At 43.4% G+C, this 22,814-nt stretch overlaps 1 protein-coding gene across 1 annotated transcript in view; it reads left to right on the forward strand.

The window, feature by feature from the left end:
* The window catches only part of GARS1 (glycyl-tRNA synthetase 1), a 33,088-nt gene extending 14,287 nt beyond the window's left edge, over window positions 1-18,801 (forward strand). Inside the window, exons 5-17 of the mRNA XM_075214087.1 lie at window positions 3,119-3,207; window positions 3,503-3,579; window positions 4,810-4,955; window positions 5,047-5,196; window positions 7,790-7,952; window positions 8,530-8,694; window positions 11,063-11,175; window positions 12,938-13,078; window positions 13,478-13,563; window positions 16,738-16,847; window positions 17,273-17,366; window positions 18,118-18,308; window positions 18,516-18,801. Coding sequence (XP_075070188.1) covers window positions 3,119-3,207; window positions 3,503-3,579; window positions 4,810-4,955; window positions 5,047-5,196; window positions 7,790-7,952; window positions 8,530-8,694; window positions 11,063-11,175; window positions 12,938-13,078; window positions 13,478-13,563; window positions 16,738-16,847; window positions 17,273-17,366; window positions 18,118-18,308; window positions 18,516-18,641 — 1,651 coding nt within the window. The 3' untranslated portion in view covers window positions 18,642-18,801. The remainder of the gene's footprint in view (window positions 1-3,118; window positions 3,208-3,502; window positions 3,580-4,809; window positions 4,956-5,046; window positions 5,197-7,789; window positions 7,953-8,529; window positions 8,695-11,062; window positions 11,176-12,937; window positions 13,079-13,477; window positions 13,564-16,737; window positions 16,848-17,272; window positions 17,367-18,117; window positions 18,309-18,515) is intronic.
* Window positions 18,802-22,814: the final 4,013 nt, after the last annotated feature.

Raw genomic sequence — 22,814 nt, forward strand, 5'->3', positions numbered from 1 at the left:
ACTCCCACCTGTACTACTCACTAATACACCCTCACACCTACCCTACTCCCACCTGTACTACTCACTAATACACCCTCACACCTACCCTACTCTCACCTATACTACTCACTAATACACCCTCACACCTACCCTACTCCCACCTATACTACTCACTAATACACCCTCACACCTACCCTACTCTTACCTATACTACTCACTAATACACCCTCACACCTACCCTACTCTCACCTATACTACTCACTAATACACCCTCACACCTACCCTACTCTCACCTATACTACTCACTAATACACCCTCACACCTACCCTACTCTCACCTATACTACTCACTAATACACCCTCACACCTACCGTACTCTCACCTGTACTACTCACTAATACACCCTCACACCTACCCTACTCCCACCTGTACTACTCACTAATACACCCTCACACCTACCCTACTCCCACCTGTACTACTCACTAATACACCCTCACACCTACCCTACTCCCACCTGTACTACTCACTAATACACCCTCACACCTACCCTACTCCCACCTGTACTACTCACTAATACACCCTCACACCTACCCTACTCTCACCTATACTACTCACTAATACACCCTCACACCTACCCTACTCTCACCTATACTACTCACTAATACACCCTCACACCTACCCTACTCCCACCTATACTACTCACACTAATGCACCCTCACACCTACCCTACTCTCACCTATACTACTCACTAATACACCCTCACACCTACCCTACTCCCACCTATACTACTCACTAATACCCCCTCACACCTACCCTACTCCCACCTATACTACTCACTAATACACCCTCACACCTACCCTACTCTCACCTATACTACTCACTAATACACCCTCACACCTACCCTACTCTCACCTATACTACTCACTAATACACCCTCACACCTACCCTACTCTCACCTATGCTACTCACTAATACACCCTCACACCTACCCTACTCTCACCTATGCTACTCACTAATACACCCTCACACCTACCCTACTCTCACCTATGCTACTCACTAATACACCCTCACACCTACCCTACTCTCACCTATGCTACTCACTAATACACCCTCACACCTACCCTACTCCCACCTATACTACTCACTAATACACCCTCACACCTACCCTACTTCCACCTATACTACTCACTAATACACCCTCACACCTACCGTACTCCCACCTATACTACTCACTAATACACCCTCACACCTACCCTACTCCCACCTATACTACTCACACTAGTACACCCTCACACCTACCCTACTCTCACCTATACTACTCACTAATACACCCTCACACCTACCCTACTCTCACCTATACTACTCACTAATACACCCTCACACCTACCCTACTCTCACCTATACTACTCACTAATTACTCCCACCTATACTACTCACACTAGTACACCCTCACACCTACCCTACTCTCACCTATACTACTCACACTAATACACCCTCACACCTACCCTACTCTCACCTATACTACTCACTAATACACCCTCACACCTACCCTACTCTCACCTATGCTACTCACTAATACACCCTCACACCTACCCTACTCTCACCTATGCTACTCACTAATACACCCTCACACCTACCCTACTCTCACCTATGCTACTCACTAATACACCCTCACACCTACCCTACTCTCACCTATGCTACTCACTAATACACCCTCACACCTACCCTACTCTCACCTATACTACTCACTAATACACCCTCACACCTACCCTACTCTCACCTATACTACTCACTAATACACCCTCACACCTACCCTACTCTCACCTATACTACTCACTAATACACCCTCACACCTACCCTACTCTCACCTATACTACTCACTAATACACCCTCACACCTACCCTACTCTCACCTATACTACTCACTAATACACCCTCACACCTACCCTACTCTCACCTATACTACTCACTAATACACCCTCACACCTACCCTACTCTCACCTATACTACTCACTAATACACCCTCACACCTACCCTACTCTCACCTATACTACTCACTAATACACCCTCACACCTACCCTACTCTCACCTATGCTACTCACTAATACACCCTCACACCTACCCTACTCTCACCTATGCTACTCACACTAGTACACCCTCACACCTACCCTACTCTCACCTATGCTACTCACACTAATACACCCTCACACCTACCCTACTCCCACCTGTACTACTCACTAATACACCCTCACACCTACCCTACTCTCACCTATACTACTCACTAATACACCCTCACACCTACCCTACTCTCACCTATACTACTCACTAATACACCCTCACACCTACCCTACTCTCACCTATACTACTCACTAATACACCCTCACACCTACCCTACTCTCACCTATACTACTCACTAATACACCCTCACACCTACCCTACTCCCACCTGTACTACTCACTAATACACCCTCACACCTACCCTACTCTCACCTATGCTACTCACTAATACACCCTCACACCTACCCTACTCTCACCTATACTACTCACTAATACACCCTCACACCTACCCTACTCCCACCTGTACTACTCACTAATACACCCTCACACCTACCGTACTCCCACCTGTACTACTCACTAATACACCCTCACACCTACCGTACTCCCACCTGTACTACTCACTAATACACCCTCACACCTACCGTACTCCCACCTGTACTACTCACTAATACACCCTCACACCTACCGTACTCCCACCTGTACTACTCACTAATACACCCTCACACCTACCGTCCTCCCACCTGTACTACTCACACTAGTACACCCTCAAGCTTGTTCCAATCATAAACTAATGTAAAATATTTTCTCAAATTACTTTATTGATTTTACAGTATCTTTGTCCTGTGTGATGTTGGTTATTCTAGAAAATATTTCCAGCATGAAAGTTATTTAACCTGTTATGTATTTTAATGTTTCAGTCTTTTCGTTCTCTCCTCTTTTGTCTGGTCTGTCAGCCATCTCTGCACTTAGACGTTCGTACAGTATTGTGACGGAGACCTTATTAGAGATGTTACATATGGCCTCTATCTCTTATCTTACTACCTTGTGATCAAATACAATCCTCACCTTCATCTCTCTCTCTCAGGACGTCCGGCCATGTTGACAAATTTGCAGATTTCATGGTGAAAGATGTCAAGAACGGAGAGTGCTTCCGAGCCGACCATCTTCTCAAAGGTGACAACTTATACATTGTTTAAGGGCCATAAATGAGATTTAATGAGCATTTAATGCATCTGAGTGGGTGTTAGTGTTACAATGGCCAGAGAGGGTGGCATATGATTGGATGTGTGTCACATGGTCATCTCCCGTCTAATCATGTGACACTCTTCAGCCAGGAACGCCTGCTGGTGTATGACATCAAGTGATGCGAGTGTCTGGAGGTGGTTCAGCCCCCATAAAAAAGAAGCACCCTTAAACCTAGCAGTGTGACCATTACCCATCACTAACGTTCACTTTGTTCTCCCGGCAGCTCATCTTCAGAAGCTCATGTCTGATAAGAAGTGTACAGCAGAGAGGAAAGCAGAAATGGAGAGCGTCTTAACACAGGTGAGCGGCATTCTGGGAGATTCTGCGCATGGCGGAGGGATAGTACAAGAAGTTTGACAATTGTTGGTTACATTGCAATTGAAGATTGTTTAAACAAATTGGTACCGTTCTTTATCAGCAGTCAGAAGCTAGTTATGGATCACTAAACCTAAAACACCAATTTCTTTACATAACGATGCTACTAATAATGTTGAGATATATGTAAAAGTTTCCATACCTTGCCAGAACTTGAGATATTTTACATTTGCTATGGAGCTGTTGGGGAGAGGCTGATAGCAGGGTCTCTTAGTGGGATTACTGACAGGAAGTCTCTTGTGTATAGGAAAATAATCTCCTTCCCAATTTGTTTTAGAACTGAAGAAAATTAAATACTGAAACTTTTACTTGCCATTATTGAACATTGTTAGTAGCTCTTATGTAAGCCAGCTTATATTTTGGGTATAAAAATCTCGCCATAAGTTATTTTACACACATTCTATATGTGGTGTTTGTTTTTTTGTTTTTTTTGATGATGATAAATGAGATTAGCTTTATAATGATCTCTATAATAATCTTGGATATAATTTAATACAATTTAAAGCAGCAATCCCATCAATTTAATTTGAAAATTAATTATCTTTTAAGTGTGCATGTGATAGTCAGTTGGCTGTCAACCTAAAAATCATTCTCTCCTTTTCAATAGCTCTTGGTGGCAAATATAAAAGGCTGGCAAACACACGCATGCTCGCAGCTCTCAGTATGTCATGTGATGGCCATGGGGGGGGGGGTGAAAGAGGATGTTACGGTGCAGACAGAGCTCAGAGGGGCGTTCCAAAGCCTCTGTGCTCACTACTTCATGTGCCGTGTGACTGTGGTTACCATGGTAGCCCAGGATCATAAATCAGTAATAGCATGTGGAAAGAAAAAAGGGCAATGGCAACATTTTCTTACTTCTTATAGCCTGACAGTGATCTATGTTAAACACACCTGATTGTTTCATGGGATTGCAGCTTTAACTCTCATTAATGTAAATTGGAGGCACTTCTGCTATATGCATACTTGTCACGTGCCAGATGGTTGGATCTGTCCAATTTGGCCACTTCTGTGTGGCTTTATTGGAAAAGGATCAACCAGTGTATGAATAGTATAGTAAGGATTAGTGTAAGGTGAAACATTACGGACTCTGGGCTGGGACGTAAGAACTTCATCCATCAGTCTCCGTTCTCATGTCTCGTTCTGCTGATTACACAGATGGACAACTACGGGCAGCAAGACCTGGCCGATCTCTTTGTCAAATACAACGTGAAATCTCCCATCACCTTAAATGACCTCTCTCCTCCGGTGTCCTTCAATCTGATGTTCCAAACGTCCATCGGGCCGGGAGGCAACATGACAGGGTACGAGTTACCGATCCTCTAGCGTTTTATCATTCCTGTATCGGAAATAATTCCGATCTGTTTCCTAAGCTGCTCCTTTTCCTGCCGACAGGTACTTGAGGCCAGAAACTGCACAAGGAATTTTCCTCAACTTTAAGCGTCTCTTGGAATTTAATCAGGGAAAACTGCCATTCGCAGCTGCTCAGATCGGGAACTCCTTTAGGAACGAGATTTCTCCCCGGTCCGGTCTCATCAGAGTACGGTAAGTAAACCTGGAATTATTTGTCCTGAATCCATATCATCCAATGTAGCACAAAGTTTCCTGTTACCTTTTGGAAGAAGTTTTCAGAAGTTGGTGGCTCTTAGGGTTGTGCTGAACTTTGTATACATATAATATAGCTCTGCAATTAGCAGTTTATAGGAAAGTAACTCGCTGGGAACATTTTCTTATCAGTTACGTACTCTGTCCAGCATCCTCTGGGCTGTGAGAGAGGAAGTCTGTCATTATCTGCCGCACAGCATGATCTCTTATCAGCCTAACAACCTTCTCGTCAGTCACCGCTCTTACATCAGCGGGACAAAGCCTCCTCCGCTTCCTGTATTTATATTTATTATTACATCGCAATTCTGCCAGGATCTGAGAACCTCGGTTATTGTTCAGTTGCCAAAATAAACGGCAGAGTTCTGGAAAGACATTTGGCAGAATTAGGCTGCCTCACGTGGCCCAATTAATACACCACTGAGTTGATTTTAAATGTTTCTACTGTGATTGCGTCGCTCCCGTTTTTTTTGTTTTTGTTTTTTGCATCTTGAAATGTGCAATATATATTTGTCTTTGGATTCAGATACATCTAGAGACTTGTGGGGAATTGGATCCTATGGGGGGTATTTAATTATCCTCAAGTTTTTTTTTTTTGTTTAAAAAAAATGATAAAAAAACAGCGTTAAAATGACTTAACGCGGGTACAAAAAAAAACTCTCTAACAATTGAAAACCCCCCAATAACTGTAATATTAAGTCTGATGCCCATTAGGAAGTGATTGCTTGTCTTTTAAGCTCTTCACATTTTAAATTATAACTCTGCTTTATGGTAAATGATTTGTTTATTTTACATAATGGATTGAACCACATTAGTTTTCTGTTAGATCACTAGAACTGTTGTCATTTTCCTCCTCTTGTTAGTCCCGTCCTCAGTGGGTGTAATCGGTTGAGGGGAGAGGGGGTGTCAGGAAGTGTCTGATCCAGGCCTTGTCTTCACCCGTTTACTGCACGTGCGCTAGTCTCCCTCAAACGCGTTTTGCCCACGGCAGCGCTTCAATCTTATCAATATTTTATGGATACATAAACTGTTCATTAAGTACAAGATTGGTTTATGCTGATCAGAAAGAAAACTAATAAGTAATAAAAGAGACCACTTAGGGTCTGTAGGAGTCACCCAAAAACAGCGGTTTTCTTTTTTAGTCTGTTTTTGGCCCAAAATATCAGCAGTGTAGTCTGAATTATAATGAGCTGAGGTTTTGTTGGTGGTTCTCTGGACTGTGTAGTTTAATGTACAGCTTGCGGGTCCAACATTGTGCTTGGGTTCTAATTTTAGTTTTGTTTTTTTAGAGTTTATTATGTTGATTATAAGCACTTTCTATGCATGTCATTTGATGCCTGTGTTATACTGTACAAAGAGACATGATCTTTTTCTTGTAATATCCTAACTAGATGTAAAATCCAATTCAGATAAGCTGACTTTTACAGAATACATAGGAGAAAAATTTAATTCCCCCGACACAGCTTAGCGCAAGGATATTACCGTTAATACGGTAATTTTAACACTGATTTCTGCTCACGGCTCAGGGAGCCGCAGGCAAAAAGCCGGCTTTGAACTGACCGTACGAACGCTAATTATACCAGACCGCTTTACTTTTGACAGTAATGCGGCCAATTGAATATGCCCCATAAAGTGATGTGTATATGACAACCATCACTAAAACTACCGCATAGGGCGCTGTAAGTCGTAGGTAGATTGGCCATGTTAATTAGCCGCATTAAAACTCCTCCATAGTCCAGCTTTTTGTCTTTAGTTTAATTGTGACCCGGGTGCTCTTTGGATGACTGGACTATGTACCCCCCCATGTTCCTCTTCCATGTCCTAACTCTATATCTTTTGGCTTCTGATTCAGTTAGCCCTGTTGTCTTGTGCGCCTTGGTAGATTTGATTGCAAGCGCCGCTGGGGTCCCTGTATAATTAGGATTGTCCTGCATTATAGAATATTTGGTTCAATATCCGTCAGAATAATGTTGGCTACAGAAGCCAATTGGTCCTATCTTGGAGCCAAAAGTATCTCTTAAGGATCCAGTAAAGATTTGCATCCATTGACCTTTAGTTTAAAGAGCTGGGAACAGTTAGGGCCAGCAGTAATGTTTTGCTTTTTGTGGTCCATTATTCCCGTCCCTGCTTCATAGACACACAGGATACAACATATGTGCAGCAAAGCATAACTATACCAAATGCATTTCTTAAGACAGCCCTATCCCCATCATTATAGCATCAGACAGGGGGGCCCGTGAGATTTGGAAGATATCATTTGTTAGTGGGACGGAGGGTGTGTTTGTTGTGTGTGCCGGAGACTCTGTCCCACACGTGGGCTGTACGCCGTGTCCTACTAACACATCTCATTGTGAGGTGACAAGGTTCAGGTTGTGCCATGCTGGCTGGGTCCTTACCCACCTGATGCCCGTACTATCTGCTAAGACTCTGCTACTGATAAGTGTTCTTAATTGAGGGGGAGGGGGGGGGGGTGCATGGAGCTGTAAGTGACGACTGAACTGCATTTGTCACTGAGAAACGCATCTTTATTTCACAGAGAATTCACCATGGCAGAAATAGAGCACTTTGTGGACCCCAACGAGAAGAATCACCCCAGGTTTGAGAATGTGGCGGACCTCAATATCCAGCTGTATTCCTCCAGAGCGCAGCTGAGCGGGGAGTCTGCGCAGAAAATGAAGCTCGGTGACGCGGTACAACAGGTACGGGGGCGTGCGGCTGCTCAATAGCGAAATATAAGTAGTTGGCCACTTTATATAACCCTCCTCATATAAACATTAATCCCACCCCCCAATGTATAGTTTATAGAGGGGTTACTGGTACATTCTCACGACTATCATTTTGTAGAACGTCTTTGTATACTGTAAAAGGTGGATCATAAAGTCTGTAGCGAATTTACTTATTGAGTGGGAACGTATACTGATTACTGGGCAGAGCTATAGGAATTATCCCTGTATACTCCAGTGTAACAGTGCCCCCTGCTGGTCAGATTATTATATGACGGCTCAAGTTATCTGAACCGTAACTGGTGAACAAAGTCATCTGTCAGACATTGGTGTAAGGTTCCGTATAACAAGTCTGTGATGAGGATAATCCAACTATGCAGCGTAACGAGGAACTACAATTGAAACGTGGGGATAGAATGCAGGGATCGTGCCGGGTCTGGGACTAAGCGGTGCCGTCTGACCATAACTTCAAGGGTTAAACCGGCCCGTTTCTGTCTTGAGAATAGTTTGTACAAGATCATCTCTTCCCTCATCACCTCTCTCCTATCCCCAGGGCGTGATCAATAACTCTGTCCTGGGATACTTCATCGGAAGGATCTATCTGTACCTCGTTAAAGTTGGCATCTCGCCGGAAAAGCTGAGATTCCGCCAACACATGGAGAATGAGATGGCGCATTACGCCTGCGACTGCTGGGACGCGGAGGCTAAAACCTCTTACGTGAGTATCTGGCGCCACAAGCTCTCTGCCTGGCTAAGCAGGCGGCACATTGCTACCGCACTGCAATATTTACTACGTAGAACACACAGTTTTGACGTTGGCAATTAGAGGAAAAAAATGTTACTGAAGATTCTAAAAGAGAAAGTGCTCCACCTAGTGGTTTGTGAGTGAAACTGCAGTGTATGTGTGGCTAACTTAATAAGGCATTTGGGGAAATCATCATCATCATTTATTTATATAGCGCCAACATATTCCGTAGCGCTTTACAATTGGGGACAAACGTAATAAACTAATAAACAAACTGGGTAAAACAGACAAAGAGGTGAGAAGGCCCTGCTCGCAAGCTTACAATCTATGGGACAATGGGAGATTGACACATGAGGTTAAGTATACATTTTGCATCTTGGCCCAGCCAGACTGCAAAGGTAAGGTGACTCATAAGCTAAATGATCCTGTCACACAACAATGTTGGTCCGGGGGTAGTTGTCTTGTGTGAAATTGTGTAACAGGCTAAAGGTAGTGAGGTTAAGATGGTGGTTGAGGAATATTATAAGCTTGTCTGAATAGGTAGGTTTTCAGAGAACGCTTGAAAGTTTGTAGAACAGAGGAGAGTCTTATTGTGCGAGGGAGAGAGTTCCATAGAGTGGGTGCAGCCCGAAAAAAGTCCTGTAACCGGGAATGGGAGGATGTAATGAGGGTGGATGAGAGACGCAGATCTTTTGCAGAACGGAGTTGCCGAGTTGGGAGATATTTTGAGACAAGAGAGGAGATGTATGTTGGTGCAGCTTTGTAAAGTATTTTATATTGGATTCGGTAGAAGACAGGCAGCCAGTGTAGAGACATACAGAGTGATTCAACAGAGGAATAGCTATTTGCAAGGAAAATCAGTCTTGCCACAGCATGCAAAATAGATTTTAGGGGTTTGAGTCTGTTTTTGGGAAGACCAGTAAGGAGGGAATTGCAATAGTCAATGCGGGAGATGATTAGTGCATGAATTAAGGTTTTAGCAGTGTCTTTTGTGAGATATGTGCGGATTCTGGAAATGTTCTTTAGATGTATGTAACATGATTTAGATATAGAGTCAATGTGGGGAACAAAGGATAGGCGTGAATCAAGGATTACACCTAGGCAGCGAGCTTGTGGGGTGGGATTTATGGTCATGTTATCAACAGAGATAGAAATGTCAGGTATGCCCCATAACAAGACATAATGGGGGGTTTTTTGTTTTTTTTTTTGGGTTTTTTTTCCCGCGCAACGTAAAAAAAAATAAAAAAATCCTGCGGGTTTTTAACTGCTATAGCGACCGTTTTTAGTTAACGTAGCACGAAAACTCGAGCAATTCAATTGAAAAACACAACGCTTGCCCCCACGCATTAATCATTGTGTTTGCAAGTTTTTAGGGTAGTGAAGGAGAGTTTTAACATGGTCGTGTATAACACAAAAAAAGGTTTTGCATACAATTCCATACATTAGATTGCATTACACATTGATAATATCTACATTACAGTACTTTCTTTAGCTTTTTTTTTATATAACAATTTTTTTACTATACAATCCTCTATACCATGTCAAAACACATTAATACAAACATATTTGTACCAAGAACATACCTAAATATATTTAGTGATTATTTTTTTATGTTTTTTTTTTTTTGTTTTTTCACAAGAATCAACTTTTACATGTTAGGCATTAGTGATAAACATAAGTAACTTTTTTGCACATTATTACATGATTTCAAAAAGTTTTCAGAGGTTTTATATTTTTATCACACCCCAAAGAGGTGCGAGATAAAACAGCATATTTTCCTGTTAACGCACCACGTTAAAAAACAATTGAATATCTTTTAACACGGCTGCCTCTCACGCACCCTATACTTTCAATAGACCTTCTACTGGAGCGCGAGAGGACCGTTTCATGAAAAAAAAAAAGTAGCGTTAACAATATAATTGAATCGCAGGTAAAGTTAACCTGCTCGAAAATGATAAAAAAAAAACAGTGTTAAAATGACTTAACGCGGTCTTAAAAAAAAAAAAAAAAACCAAAAAAAAAACTTTCAGACAATTGAATACCCCCCAATGGTGTTTATGTGAAATGAATCAATCCGTTTTCATACAACAATGGCAGGATTGGATTGTGTATGCATTGAGACTGGATGAGTAGGTACATTTATAACTTACTGTTACATAGTTGTGTGTATTTGTACAGCTCATTGCAGCGTATGTCTGTCAGGATAACGGGAATCTGGGTGTATGTGGTTTATTTTATTTTTTTTCTTAAATGCAATCCAGTTAATTTCTGATTGATCCCATACAAATGCAGTATACTGTGTGTGCGCTAATCTGACATATTATATCTCTTTGTCTCTCAGGGCTGGATAGAAATTGTTGGCTGCGCTGACCGCTCCTGTTATGACCTTTCCTGCCACTCCAGGGCCACCAAGGTGCCGCTTGTGGCTGAGAAACCTCTTAAAGAACCGATATCCTTCACCTTACACCAGTCTATATTACTGCTCAGCGATTATTGGTGATAACCACTCACTAATGAGCCTAATCTATGTTAAATGTTACCCAATGTTTCATACTGCTGACTATACCAGGACTGCGTGTCTAACCGGTTAACCCTCCGGCGTTCTGGAAATTCATACCATGCGTATGTCTTAAGGGCCGTTCTGACGGGTGAGAATGACTTTGTGATCTTTCCTAAAATTCTCTTTTAAAGGGAATCGCTCTTAGTTTATAGTCTGCCCAAGTGAATTTGTTTTTCTTGGGGACAAGTTGTTTTTCATAACATGAATTTAAAGTATGAAAAAACGACGTAACCATGGTTTCACTCCTTGTGTTTATAGCAAGATAATTGTTCAGGAACGGTTTGAGGAACGTGACAGAGTTCAAGGTGTTGACTTGGCCTCCAAAGTCCCCAGATTTCAGTCCATTTGAGCATCTCTAGTGCTGGAAAAACAAGTCCGAGCCACGGGGGCCCAACCTCGCATATTACAGGGTCTGCTGCCAACGTCTTGGTGCCAGATACCACAGGACCATCAGAGCTCTTGTGGGGCTCTGCCGCTTCAGTGATGCAGCACCAGAAAACTAATGTTAACCAACATTAAATGGCTGTCCAGGCAGGATTGAGTGGGAGGACCAATCAGGAGCTGCAATCTCTTGATTGAGGCTCAAGCGAGGGCTGTTAGAGAAACTTGGATTTCCCGGGAACAATAGCTGAAGGGAGCAGCTTGGGCATCCTGATGGGAAATGATTTTCCTAGGTCTTTAAAGAGAGACTTTTATAGATTTATCATGTAATTGTGACATGTAAGCTAATGTTAGAGCATTTTGAGACATTCTCTTATGCTATAGGCAGTGTACTTACTGCCGTTCTGTCACTAGAACTAGGGGCTATCATCTTATGGAAATCCAAACCGTTTCAGTGGAAGAGGGAACAACGTTTCGCTTGCACAGTGTATTGATGGCCGATAATCACTAGTTCCTGTGCTGGTTCTTAAAATACACCAGGATGTAATGGTGCAATTGACACATCAGGGCGTAAGTGACGTCTATTTATGTGATCGAGTTAGATTATAAGGCCAGATGTACTATTCACAGCTACTCTTCCCTCCTTCCTGCTGCACTGAGACGGCGATGTCTTCACGTGTAAACACTAAATTGCACCTTCTACCTTTCACCTGTAGGTGGTGCTACAGCACCATCATTCAGCGTTATGGTGACACAGCTTCTGCTGATACGGACTGGAAGACTTACATGGTCCTTGCTGCATAACTGTGCTATAGCCCACAGGAATCCCACACTGATATTAATCCGCCTAATGCTGTGATTGTCAACCTGCTACACTGCAAGAGCTGAATGTATATCCTTCAAAAGGTCTGCACGTTACACCTAATCCCTGTAATAAGTAAAACAGCCCCAGAAGGTTCTCCACTACCCCTCCCCTATCACTGAAATGCTCAATCCGATCTCCCCTATGTCTCTTGGGTCACTCACTTGTCCCCAAATGTCCTCAGACCTTCCACTAGGAACAAAATGCTTGCACTCGCCCCAAAACGCCCCACAGATTCCACGTATAGCACTTCTCCACACGTCACTCTTTGGTCTAGTGCGTGTTGGATAATGAAAGTTACCGTCCAGTCGGTTGCATTGGGTCACGGAACATTAACGCTGTTTGCATCTATTAACATGATCATGTTCTCTGATGTTCATGCGGTTCAGGTCCTTAACTCCAGCGCACAAAACGGTGAATGTCGTCCAGTTTGATGCCAATAAGGGAGCTATCGGCAAGGCGTACAAGAAAGACGCTAAGCTGGTGATGGAATACCTGGCCATCTGTGATGCCTGTTACGTAGCGGAGATGGAGCAGCTGTTAGAGGAAAAAGGGTGAGTTTGTGTATTTGTTTGTGTTTGTGTTTGTTTGTGTTTGTGTGTGTGTACTATAATCTATCCACAGAAGACGTCTGCTGGTGCTCATGTGTTTGTAGATCTCCCCTACAATGAACATACAATGTAGTGACTGTGATCCAGCCATAGTGTGTAGAACCACAATGCACCTTTGCACCTACATAAAGAAAAGAATTCGGAGCTTAGCTGTGTAACGTGCTCAGTGTATGTCCTCTTACCTTCTGCTCATCACTATGATCATCGCATCCATCACCTCTGCTGCAGTGTGAGATTATTGCACACTTGTATATTCAGTAGAATTTCTCCCCTGTTTTGTCCGGTTTTTATTGACTGCATTAATAACAATTAATTATACTTTTGCCAAATCTTCTTTTTTAGGGAATTTACTATTGAAACAGAAGGGAAAACTTTTCAGCTGACCAAAGACATGGTCAGCGTCAAGAAATTTCAGAAAACGTTACATGGTACGGTAACAACATTTGTCTTTTTAAACACAAGTTGGATGTATGACCTTATAGGGGCATGTGACTTCACAGCTTACCTGCGTCCATGTGATAGGAGCCCTGAATGTCTACTATGTGCTGCTGGGGACCCTGCTCCTTCCACTATATAACTCACTACCTGCGGCCTCCATTCCCCTCCTCACATCATGTCACTGCCCCTGTCACATACAGCCCTGTCCTCACTAACACATCACTCATCTCCTGATATACTCTGTGCTGCTGGGGGACCCTGCTCCTTCCACTATATAACTCTCAGTCTGTGGCTTCCTGCGGCCTCCATTCCCCTCCTCACATCATGTCACTGCCCCTGTCACATGCAGCCCTGTCCTCACTAACACATCACTCATCTCCTGATATACACTGTGCTGCTGGAGACCCTGCTCCTTCCACTATATAACTCTCAGTCTGTGGCTTCATTTCCCCCACCCCCTAAGTGGCAGTTCTGGTTTAAGTGTATATATGTGCTCTCACCTGATGCATGTGCAGCACAACTAGGCTCCACCTATGTATGACACACAGCTTACTGTGACCGCACACACTACATGTGCAATCCATAGCATTGAAAGCAACAGGGCCAGAATTTAATCTTGCGATAACCCCCTCACCCACTTATACAAGTAACGTGTTTTGTATTTTACAACAATAAAGGAGGCCCGACATGATATAGGAATTCAGTAGTATAAAGTGTGTTTTTTTGGGGGTTTTTTGTATAGCCATTAAAACGGTCATTCCTGCAGACCCACGACTAGCGCAATCAATTTCCTCCCGAAAGCTACATTGATAAAGGCAGTTTTTATTCTTAAGCTATTATAAATTGTGCTCAGTCTGTCACATGGTGCCCCTAGTGGTAAAGAGAGGGAATAGATGTCATGCCCCCGAATATGGCGGCTGGTCTGCCCTAAAGGACAACTAAACCTACTATGCAGGTTGACGCATAAAATATAGCTAGCGATACTAAATACAGATATATATTTAAGGCTTTCAGTGGCTCATCAGCATGTCTGCGATAAGATGTGATAACGTGGGGAGATAGTTGGGTATAATAGGTTGTACCCCGCTGAGCAGCAAGTGTAAATAGAATGTCAGGTTCTGCCAATGTATAGAAACTTTCCCATATGTGAATGTTGGCATCAGAAGGGTTAAGTCATCCCTATAGCTCTATTTAGTGATGTACTAGGACAAGTTCTTTGTCTGAATACTCCAGGAAAGGTTACATTTCTGTTTACAGAGATCAATTATTGTTGTACCCAGCACTCCCATTGTGTTCCTGCAAATCATTACTTCTCCCATTCCGTGAGTCTCATTCAGGGCTCATTGAGAGGCTCTGGGCTCTTCACAATTCCTATTCATAGGACTCGTACAAATAAATGCCTGGCGTCCTTGTGCTGGGTTCCCAAGTATATGGCATTATATAACCGAGCCAATGAGCGCGTCCGCTTACAAGGAGAACAGGCAGCGAGTTGCAATGACCTGCGGCCCACGCCCGTTGCTTTCTGTCACCGCCACGGCGCAGCCAATCAGACTGCAGCATCCTTTCAATGCGGCTTTTAGCAGTAGTCATGGAAACTGCCGGGGATCAAGGCCAAGGTCTACGTCTCCCAACAAAGTGCTCGCGTTGGAACAATGGAACATAAAGAAGTACATACAGGGCTCTTGTATCTGTGCTGCAACTGAAGAACGAACACAGTGAATCTATTATGTGGCTTTGTTACAGTTGCCAGAACTTTAATTTTTGAAACTTTATTGCCGTTATGTATTATATTTATATAACGCAATCTTATTACACACTGTACAGAGAATATTTAATAATCGATCCCTGCCCTGTTGGCGATTACATCTGAATGGCCGATATGGGTAATATCATCTGTTCCTGTGCCCCTGTTTATCATTGTTTCTGTAAATAAGGATACATTGTATCTCTCTGCTGTGTATTGTATAAGCACTCAAAGATGTACAGTAATCTGTGCCCCATTTATCAGCACAGCTGCCAAAGCGAAGATGTCACGGTCTAATTATTGAAGAGTATTTAGTGTTCAAGCCCAGTTGGGGTGTTGGCCCTGAAAGGGGAAGACAGAGGGGAAACCTTAGGAGCACTCATCTATTTGCAGGATTATCACCTAAAATCGGTACTACAGGGGCCTGAGGATGGATGGGACACAAGGGCACAAGGCTTTTGGCGCTTGTGCAACCATTTTGGGGTACAAAATTGTGACTGGTAAAGATATGAAATTCAGAAACTGAAATTCATGTGTGCCTCGGTCCTGCTATACAGGAATGAGTTACAACGATTGCCATGACCCTTTTAAAAACCCAAGGGAACATAAACATAGGGGGAGGGGTGAAGGAAGCCGGATTTTAAATTAAGGACTAGTTTGTTTTCGCCTGTCTTGTGTATGCCTGGCATGGAAGGTGAGGGGCACTACATGTGTATAACCTAGGGTGGCCTGAACCCTTAGACAGACCCTAATGTTACACCCTGTCCTTGATCCTTTCGGTGTTATGTAGTGATTCTCCAAAATCGATGGAAGCGAATGGCTCCGCCCACCCAGCTTCTGACCAGTTTCCTTTGCGGCAATTTGAACATTGTGTTGAAGTACAATGTAATAGGGTTCTATGGTACCGCTCGTACACTATGCTGTGGGGAGGGTTTGAGAACATGCTTTAAATGCTCTGATACAATAGAAGACCTAGTACAAGGTTTTGTCTACACTTTTTTAACTGGAGTTGTTTGAGCCCCTGAGAGGACCTGCCGGGCACCCCATTATATTAAATATCCCCCTGTTTAATTTAGAACCCCACCCAGCTCCCTCTTCTTCAAACGTTCAGTTCTGAGAGCAGAATGATATAAAAGATCACCTGGCAAGAGTCACAGGGCCTCTATGTATATAATGTGCAGTAAATACCATCCTGTCTCTTTGTACTGACTTGTGAACGACCCATTGTAGCCATGTCTTGTGTACAATGACTGATTGGTGAGCGTCTGCCCAGGAGTATAGTGTAGGAAGAACATTGTGTATATATTGGGTTCAGTCTGGGAGACCTAGGCATGTTCTATGTAATCTGGTCAGTAAATCCTGCGCATCTATTGCTGTTGCAATCTTCCTTCATAATGTTGTTTTATTCCTGTGCTTTCAGTGGAGGAAATCGTGCCAAATGTGATTGAGCCCTCATTTGGTCTTGGAAGAATCATGTACACGGTTTTAGAGCACACATTCCAAGTCCGACAAGGGGACGAGCAGAGGACGGTAAGGGGACCTCCGCAGACCCTACATCTCGCCCAAAATCCCAATAAATCCTTCTGATCCCATCAATTCCCTGCTTGTTGTGCTTTTGGGACCAAAACAAAGTAGAATATTTTATGAAATCTCTGCTGTAACCAATGTCAACCAATCAGGTTCTGTCATTTTTCTGGCACAGTTTAGTTTAGCTTGCTGTTTGTCTATACAGCTCTTATACATGTCACAGTGAGTTCCTCCCCTTCCCGCGATAAGCCCCACCCTCAGCCAGTTAAGATAATTACTGAGTACTTGGAGCCAGAAGCTCTAGACTTGCATGCTCAATTGATTGCCATGTCTGTGCCAGCAGTTGTTTAGTAAACTACTAATTTTATACAGTGACAACCGTTTAGTCTGACTGAATTCATTTATTGTTCTTTTTGTTTGCCTTTTAGTACTTTAGCTTTCCAGCCATAGTAGCACCATACAAGTGTTCGGTGCTCCCACTAAGCCAAAATCAGGAATTCATGCCTTTCGTCAAGGAATTGTGTAAGTACACGGCCCATGTCTGCCATTTTGTCACATTTGTCGTTGAATATTTCTGTCCCATGTGTCATTTTATACGTGAGCAAACCTTTATAACTTTATTGACCACAATGCTTGAGGATCATGAGTGGGTTAGACGGTAAGGACAGTATACAGGTCATTATAAAGTCCTTCTCCAACAGTAAACTTTAACTTTGGATGTGCGCATGTCAGAAGCACACTGTAAATGTCATAGAAAAGGTGAATTCTTAGGGGCATATTCAATTCCCATCCCGATCCGCGGGATCGCGCCGGAACGGCCGCGAACCTAATCCGCGGTACTGCAATAACGTGGATTTTCGTTCACAGCCCGTAGGGCTGCGTACGAAAATCCGCGTTATTGCGATACCGTATTACCGGCAGTAGTGCGCATTTACCGCGGATCGAATCGGAATTGAATATGCCCCTTAATGTTTTAAAGCAATACAAGTGTTTTTGTTTTGTTTTTTTGTAAACCTTCAACATTTCTGACGCATGTTTCATAACACACAGTTGACCTTTTTGTCTACCATTGGCTTTTCAGTTGAAGGATCTGAAGAGAAATAAAAATTAACTGAATATTAACAACAGTATGTAATTAAAGTTTACATTAGCACAAGGATGTCTGTATATAGTAAGATAGCATGTTACACAGCCCTAGGATTTTGTGTATGGGATTCAGAAAATATGTCTCTCTCTTTACAACAATCCTCAATTGTTTTGTCTTTCTCTGTAGCTGAAGCTTTAACCAGGAACGGGGTGTCTCACAAAGTAGATGATTCCTCTGGATCAATCGGGAGGCGCTACGCCCGGACAGATGAGATTGGGGTTGCCTTTGGCATCACAATAGACTTCGATACAGTGAACCGCACTCCCCACACTGCGACGCTTAGAGACCGCGACACGATGCGCCAAATAAGAGCCGAGGTAATTATGTTGTCACTGTGTCCAATCAGTGGATGGAGCTCCAGCGACCTGAATGTAGTTAGAACATTAAGCAAGCCACACCTGGGCCTATACTGCCAGCTGCGATATAACTTGTGTGGCCAGCATGTAACAGCTGCACAAAGTATTTCAGCTAATTATTGTCTGACCATGTGTAAGTAATTAATTGCTGTCTCTATATCTTTTCAGATTTCTGAACTTCCTGGCATCATCCAAGGCCTGGCTAACGGTTTCCTCGCATGGGCAGAGGTGGAGAAGAAGTATCCTGTGTTCGAGGGCCAGGAGACCGGCAAGAAGGACACAACAGAGGAATAGAAGCGGCAGGCGGCGGCCTCATTTTACCACTGACGTTAACGTTCAAAATTTTATCCAGCTGACAATTAAGGGAAACAGGCATTTTATATAATGCTTACAGGGATAATCCTTAATTATCACTTCCATTAAAAACTGTCTGCCATTAAACCATACATGATGATATTTGCCTCTGTCGTTTATGTTCACATGTAATAGACAGACACCCAGCTGTATAAAACTGAGGTTTATCAGGTAATGTGACATTATTAAAAGGCTGGTTGCACACTGGATAACTTTGTCAAAAATGGAACAATTTTAAGAGCACTCCCACCAGATATTATTTATTATGCTTTATTTATAGGATAAGGTGTCCGCAGCACTGCACATAACGCATACAACAGACCTCATAGTATAAACAGCACAAAGCAATAAACAAGTACTACTTAGGCTCCAAAGGCACCAAGCAAGACCAGCCTGAGAGTGGCTGGTGCAGAAGCAATAAGTATTGAGACAGGGTGGAAGAAGGCCTTGTTCGTGAGAGCTTACATACTAAAGGGAGGGCAAACAGACAGCAAGCATACAAGGGGGTCCGTGGAGGGAGTGCAAGAGGAACGTGTACATGGATGTAGGAGGAGGGAGGTGGGAAAAACAAACATGGTGAAGGTTAGGAGGATGGCTGGTAGGCCAAGAGGGACAGATGAGTTTTAAGTGCCCGTTTGAAGGTGCACAGATTAGGTATGATATGAAGGAGGTCGTTCCAGTGGAGGGGAGCAGCCCGGGAGAAATCTTGAATTCTGCCGTGGGATGAAGTAATCAGATTGGCGGATAGGCGACACATTGGCTGATCATAGGGAACAGGCGGGAGTGTGAATAGAGAGGAGATTGGAGATATAAGGGGCAGTGGAGTGGTAGAGGGCCTTGTGGGTGAGGAGTTTGAAAAGGATTCTGTAAGGGAAGGGGAGACAGAGGAAGAGTGGCGTGAAAGGAAGACAAGTCTCGCAGCCGCGTTGCGTATAGAGCGAAGGGAGCAAGGTGGGAGCGGGAGAGGCCGATGAGAAGGTTACGATAAGACCGGAAATAAAAAGTGCATGGATGATGGTTTTTGGTGGCATCCTGAGAAAGGAAGGGCCAGATACGGGCAATGTTACATAGTTGGAAACAAAAGGATTGGGCATGTGGATTGAATGTCAGGGGCAAGAGAGAGGGAATAGTCCAGGGTGATACCCAGGCAGCAGAGTTGGGAAACGGAGGAAATAGTGGTGGTGGGATGAAGATTTAGAAGAACGATGAGTTCAGTTTTGGCGCTGTTGATTTAGAGAATCCATGAGGACATCCAAGAGGAGATAGCGGAAAGGTAGTCTTATGAGAGGAGCCAGGGGGGGGGGGGGGGGGGCGATCAAGAGAAGAAATGTAGAGTTGTATGTCAGTGGCGTAAAGGTGATACTGGAGACCACAAATACCCAGGGAGGTAATGTACAGTAAAAAGAGTAGAGGGCCAAGAACGGAGCCCTGGGGGACTCTAATGGGGGGGAGGACAGTGGGAGGTGAGGATGAGCCAGGGTTGGAAGCAGAGAAGGAGCGGATGGTAAGGTATGGGGTGAACCATGCAAGGATGGAGCTAGAGAGGCCAAGAGTATACAACAGGAGTGGGTGGTTCATGCTGGTGAAAGCCTCAGAGTGGTCCAGGAGAATAAGCAGATATGGGAAGGGGAGTACCATCCCTAAACCCACATCTCCAACAGGAGCTTGAGATGCCCAGAAACATGTTGGTGAGTCGGCCACGGCATCTATACTATCTAGAGAGTGGTTTCTGTTGCGTCTTCTCTACTTTTAGACCTGCCAAACATGAACTAAATAATTTCCATGTGACTAGTTCCTTGCATATTTTGGTACAGTAGTGTATAGATTCTCAATTATCCTATGTAGAGTTCCTGGTGGCTTGTGGGGCTGGCCAAAGCTCGTCAGAGAGGGTCAGCTTTCTTCCCAAGTACATGGATTGTCCCATCTCGGATAAATAATGTGATTTGTAGGTAGAGCCCACACAGACGTCCCTGGTTGTGAATTGGGTAGGAACTCGTGGTTTTTGTACAAGCAGGGTTAAGGGCGATAGTGATGAGGATATATATATATGTAAGGTTTCTAAGCTTGGCTCTGTGATCCAGGGTTGTCATACGGTGAGCCAATCAAGCAATTTTCGGAAGCTAGGGCAGAATCTTTGTCTGCATTGTGTGTTTCTCATTACTTAGAAACTGTTACGTCCCCTCCCACACCACTGCCAGTAAGGATCATCATCATTTATTTATATAGCGCCACTAATTCCATAGCTCTGTACAGAGAACTCGCATCAGTCCCTCACCCCAATGGAGCTTACGGTCTAAATTCCCCAACACAGACGGAGAGAGACTAAGGTCAATTTTATAGCGGCTAATTAACTTACTAGTATCTTTTTGGAATGTGGGAAGAAACCGGAGCATCTGGAGGAAACCCACGCAAACACGGGGAGAACATACAAACTCCACACAGATAAGGCCATGGTCTGGAATTGAACTCATGACCCTAGTGCTGTGAGGTAGTGTTAACCACTGAGCTACCGTGCTGCTTGATAATATTTAGAGGCTAAGCCTAGGTACACACTGGTCCGGCCCGATGATTGCATAAAAAAACCATCCAATCGGCCAACATCTGACCGTTTGGTCAGATATCGTGTGAGTGTGTATAGTGACACGATCTAAAAGCATCCCAAAGTGTCGATTATTGTTTCATTTGGTTGGTTGTACTATTTCATATTTCCCGACCGATCATGTAGTGTGTATACACTCATGCTCACTATCTCCATAGAGTTTACAGAGTCGTGCTCCTTTCAGCCGATGCTAGCGATGAATGTCAGAGTGAATAAATGTAGAGAGCGCTGTAGAAGGAATAATTAATTTGTTCGTTTTGAGACAGAAAGTTTCGTTTCAGAGTAACAAGCTAACGAAATTTGTTAGAACATGTGGATAGCTGTAACAAGGCGGTTTTAATCAGTGTGACAATAATGAATGAATATTGTGCTGTCATTCTCTGAAGACTAGAGGAATAGACAAAGAGCACAGATCTGTAGGTAAATTGTGTCAGTGAATCGTCAGACTGATCGGACCTTCAGTTGTAGGTATAATCGTTTGAGATAACAGGTCTGTCGGAAAATTCTTCAGTGTGTACCCAGCCTTAGGGTAACTGTAGCCTTCCTGTACGCTTCTGTCAGATATCTCTATTTCTCTGCTCAAACATTGAAATAATGCTGTGAAAGCAGTAATCCCAGTACAACAAATGATGGTTAGCTAGATTAGAATTTTGCAAATAATGTGTTAATGGCAACTTGAGATCGCTATTCAGAATTAACAGCTGCGACGATAGCTAGAATTCAAAGACTCGTCCCTCACTCCTACTCACTGAGCCTCTTGATTGAGATTTTCATATGACTTTCCCTCTTCATAAATCCAGAGCCCGTTACACATGTTCTTTTCTCGCAAAGGGAAGGTAAGACGACCATTAGGGCGAGTAGTTTTGATATCCCTTCTGTTTACTCATAAATACCAAAGAATTGGGCATAGAGAAGGTAACTTTCCCTTAATGCCTTCTTACTATTCACCCTCGTAACTTGTTCTGCATTCTGCTCCTTGTGAGTTTGTTACAATATTCATGTTTAAATAAAAGTTGTATACCCTGCTATAATCCTCCGCCTTTGTCTTTTTCCCTCCCACCCAATGACAGACCGGGGTTCAGTGTTGGGGTGAGGAAGTGTTTGTTTCAGCCAATGGTCTCATAATCGCAGTGTACGGCGTTCTGAAAGCTGCAAACTTTGTATGTTTCTAATGCAGAGTTTCATATTGGGAAGATTCTATTATGTTACATTTTGACGGTTCTCTGAAAGCAGAGGATGTCTGAATCAGGATTCCTACATTATTACTAGATCAGCATCGGGGCAGCACGGTGGCTCAGTGGTTAGCACTTCTGCCTTACAGTACTGGGGTCATGAGTTTGATTCCTGACCACGGCCTTATCTGTGTGGAGTTTGTATGTTCTCCCTGTGTTTGCGTGGGTTTCCTCCAGGTGCTCCGGTTTCCTCCCATACTCCAAAAACATACTAGTAGGTTAATTGGCTGCTATCAAATTGACGTGTGTGTGTGTGGGAATTTAGACTGTAAGCTCCAATGG

Source organism: Mixophyes fleayi, chromosome 5 (assembly GCF_038048845.1).
Source record: "Mixophyes fleayi isolate aMixFle1 chromosome 5, aMixFle1.hap1, whole genome shotgun sequence".
Taxonomy (NCBI): Eukaryota; Metazoa; Chordata; class Amphibia; order Anura; family Limnodynastidae; genus Mixophyes; species Mixophyes fleayi.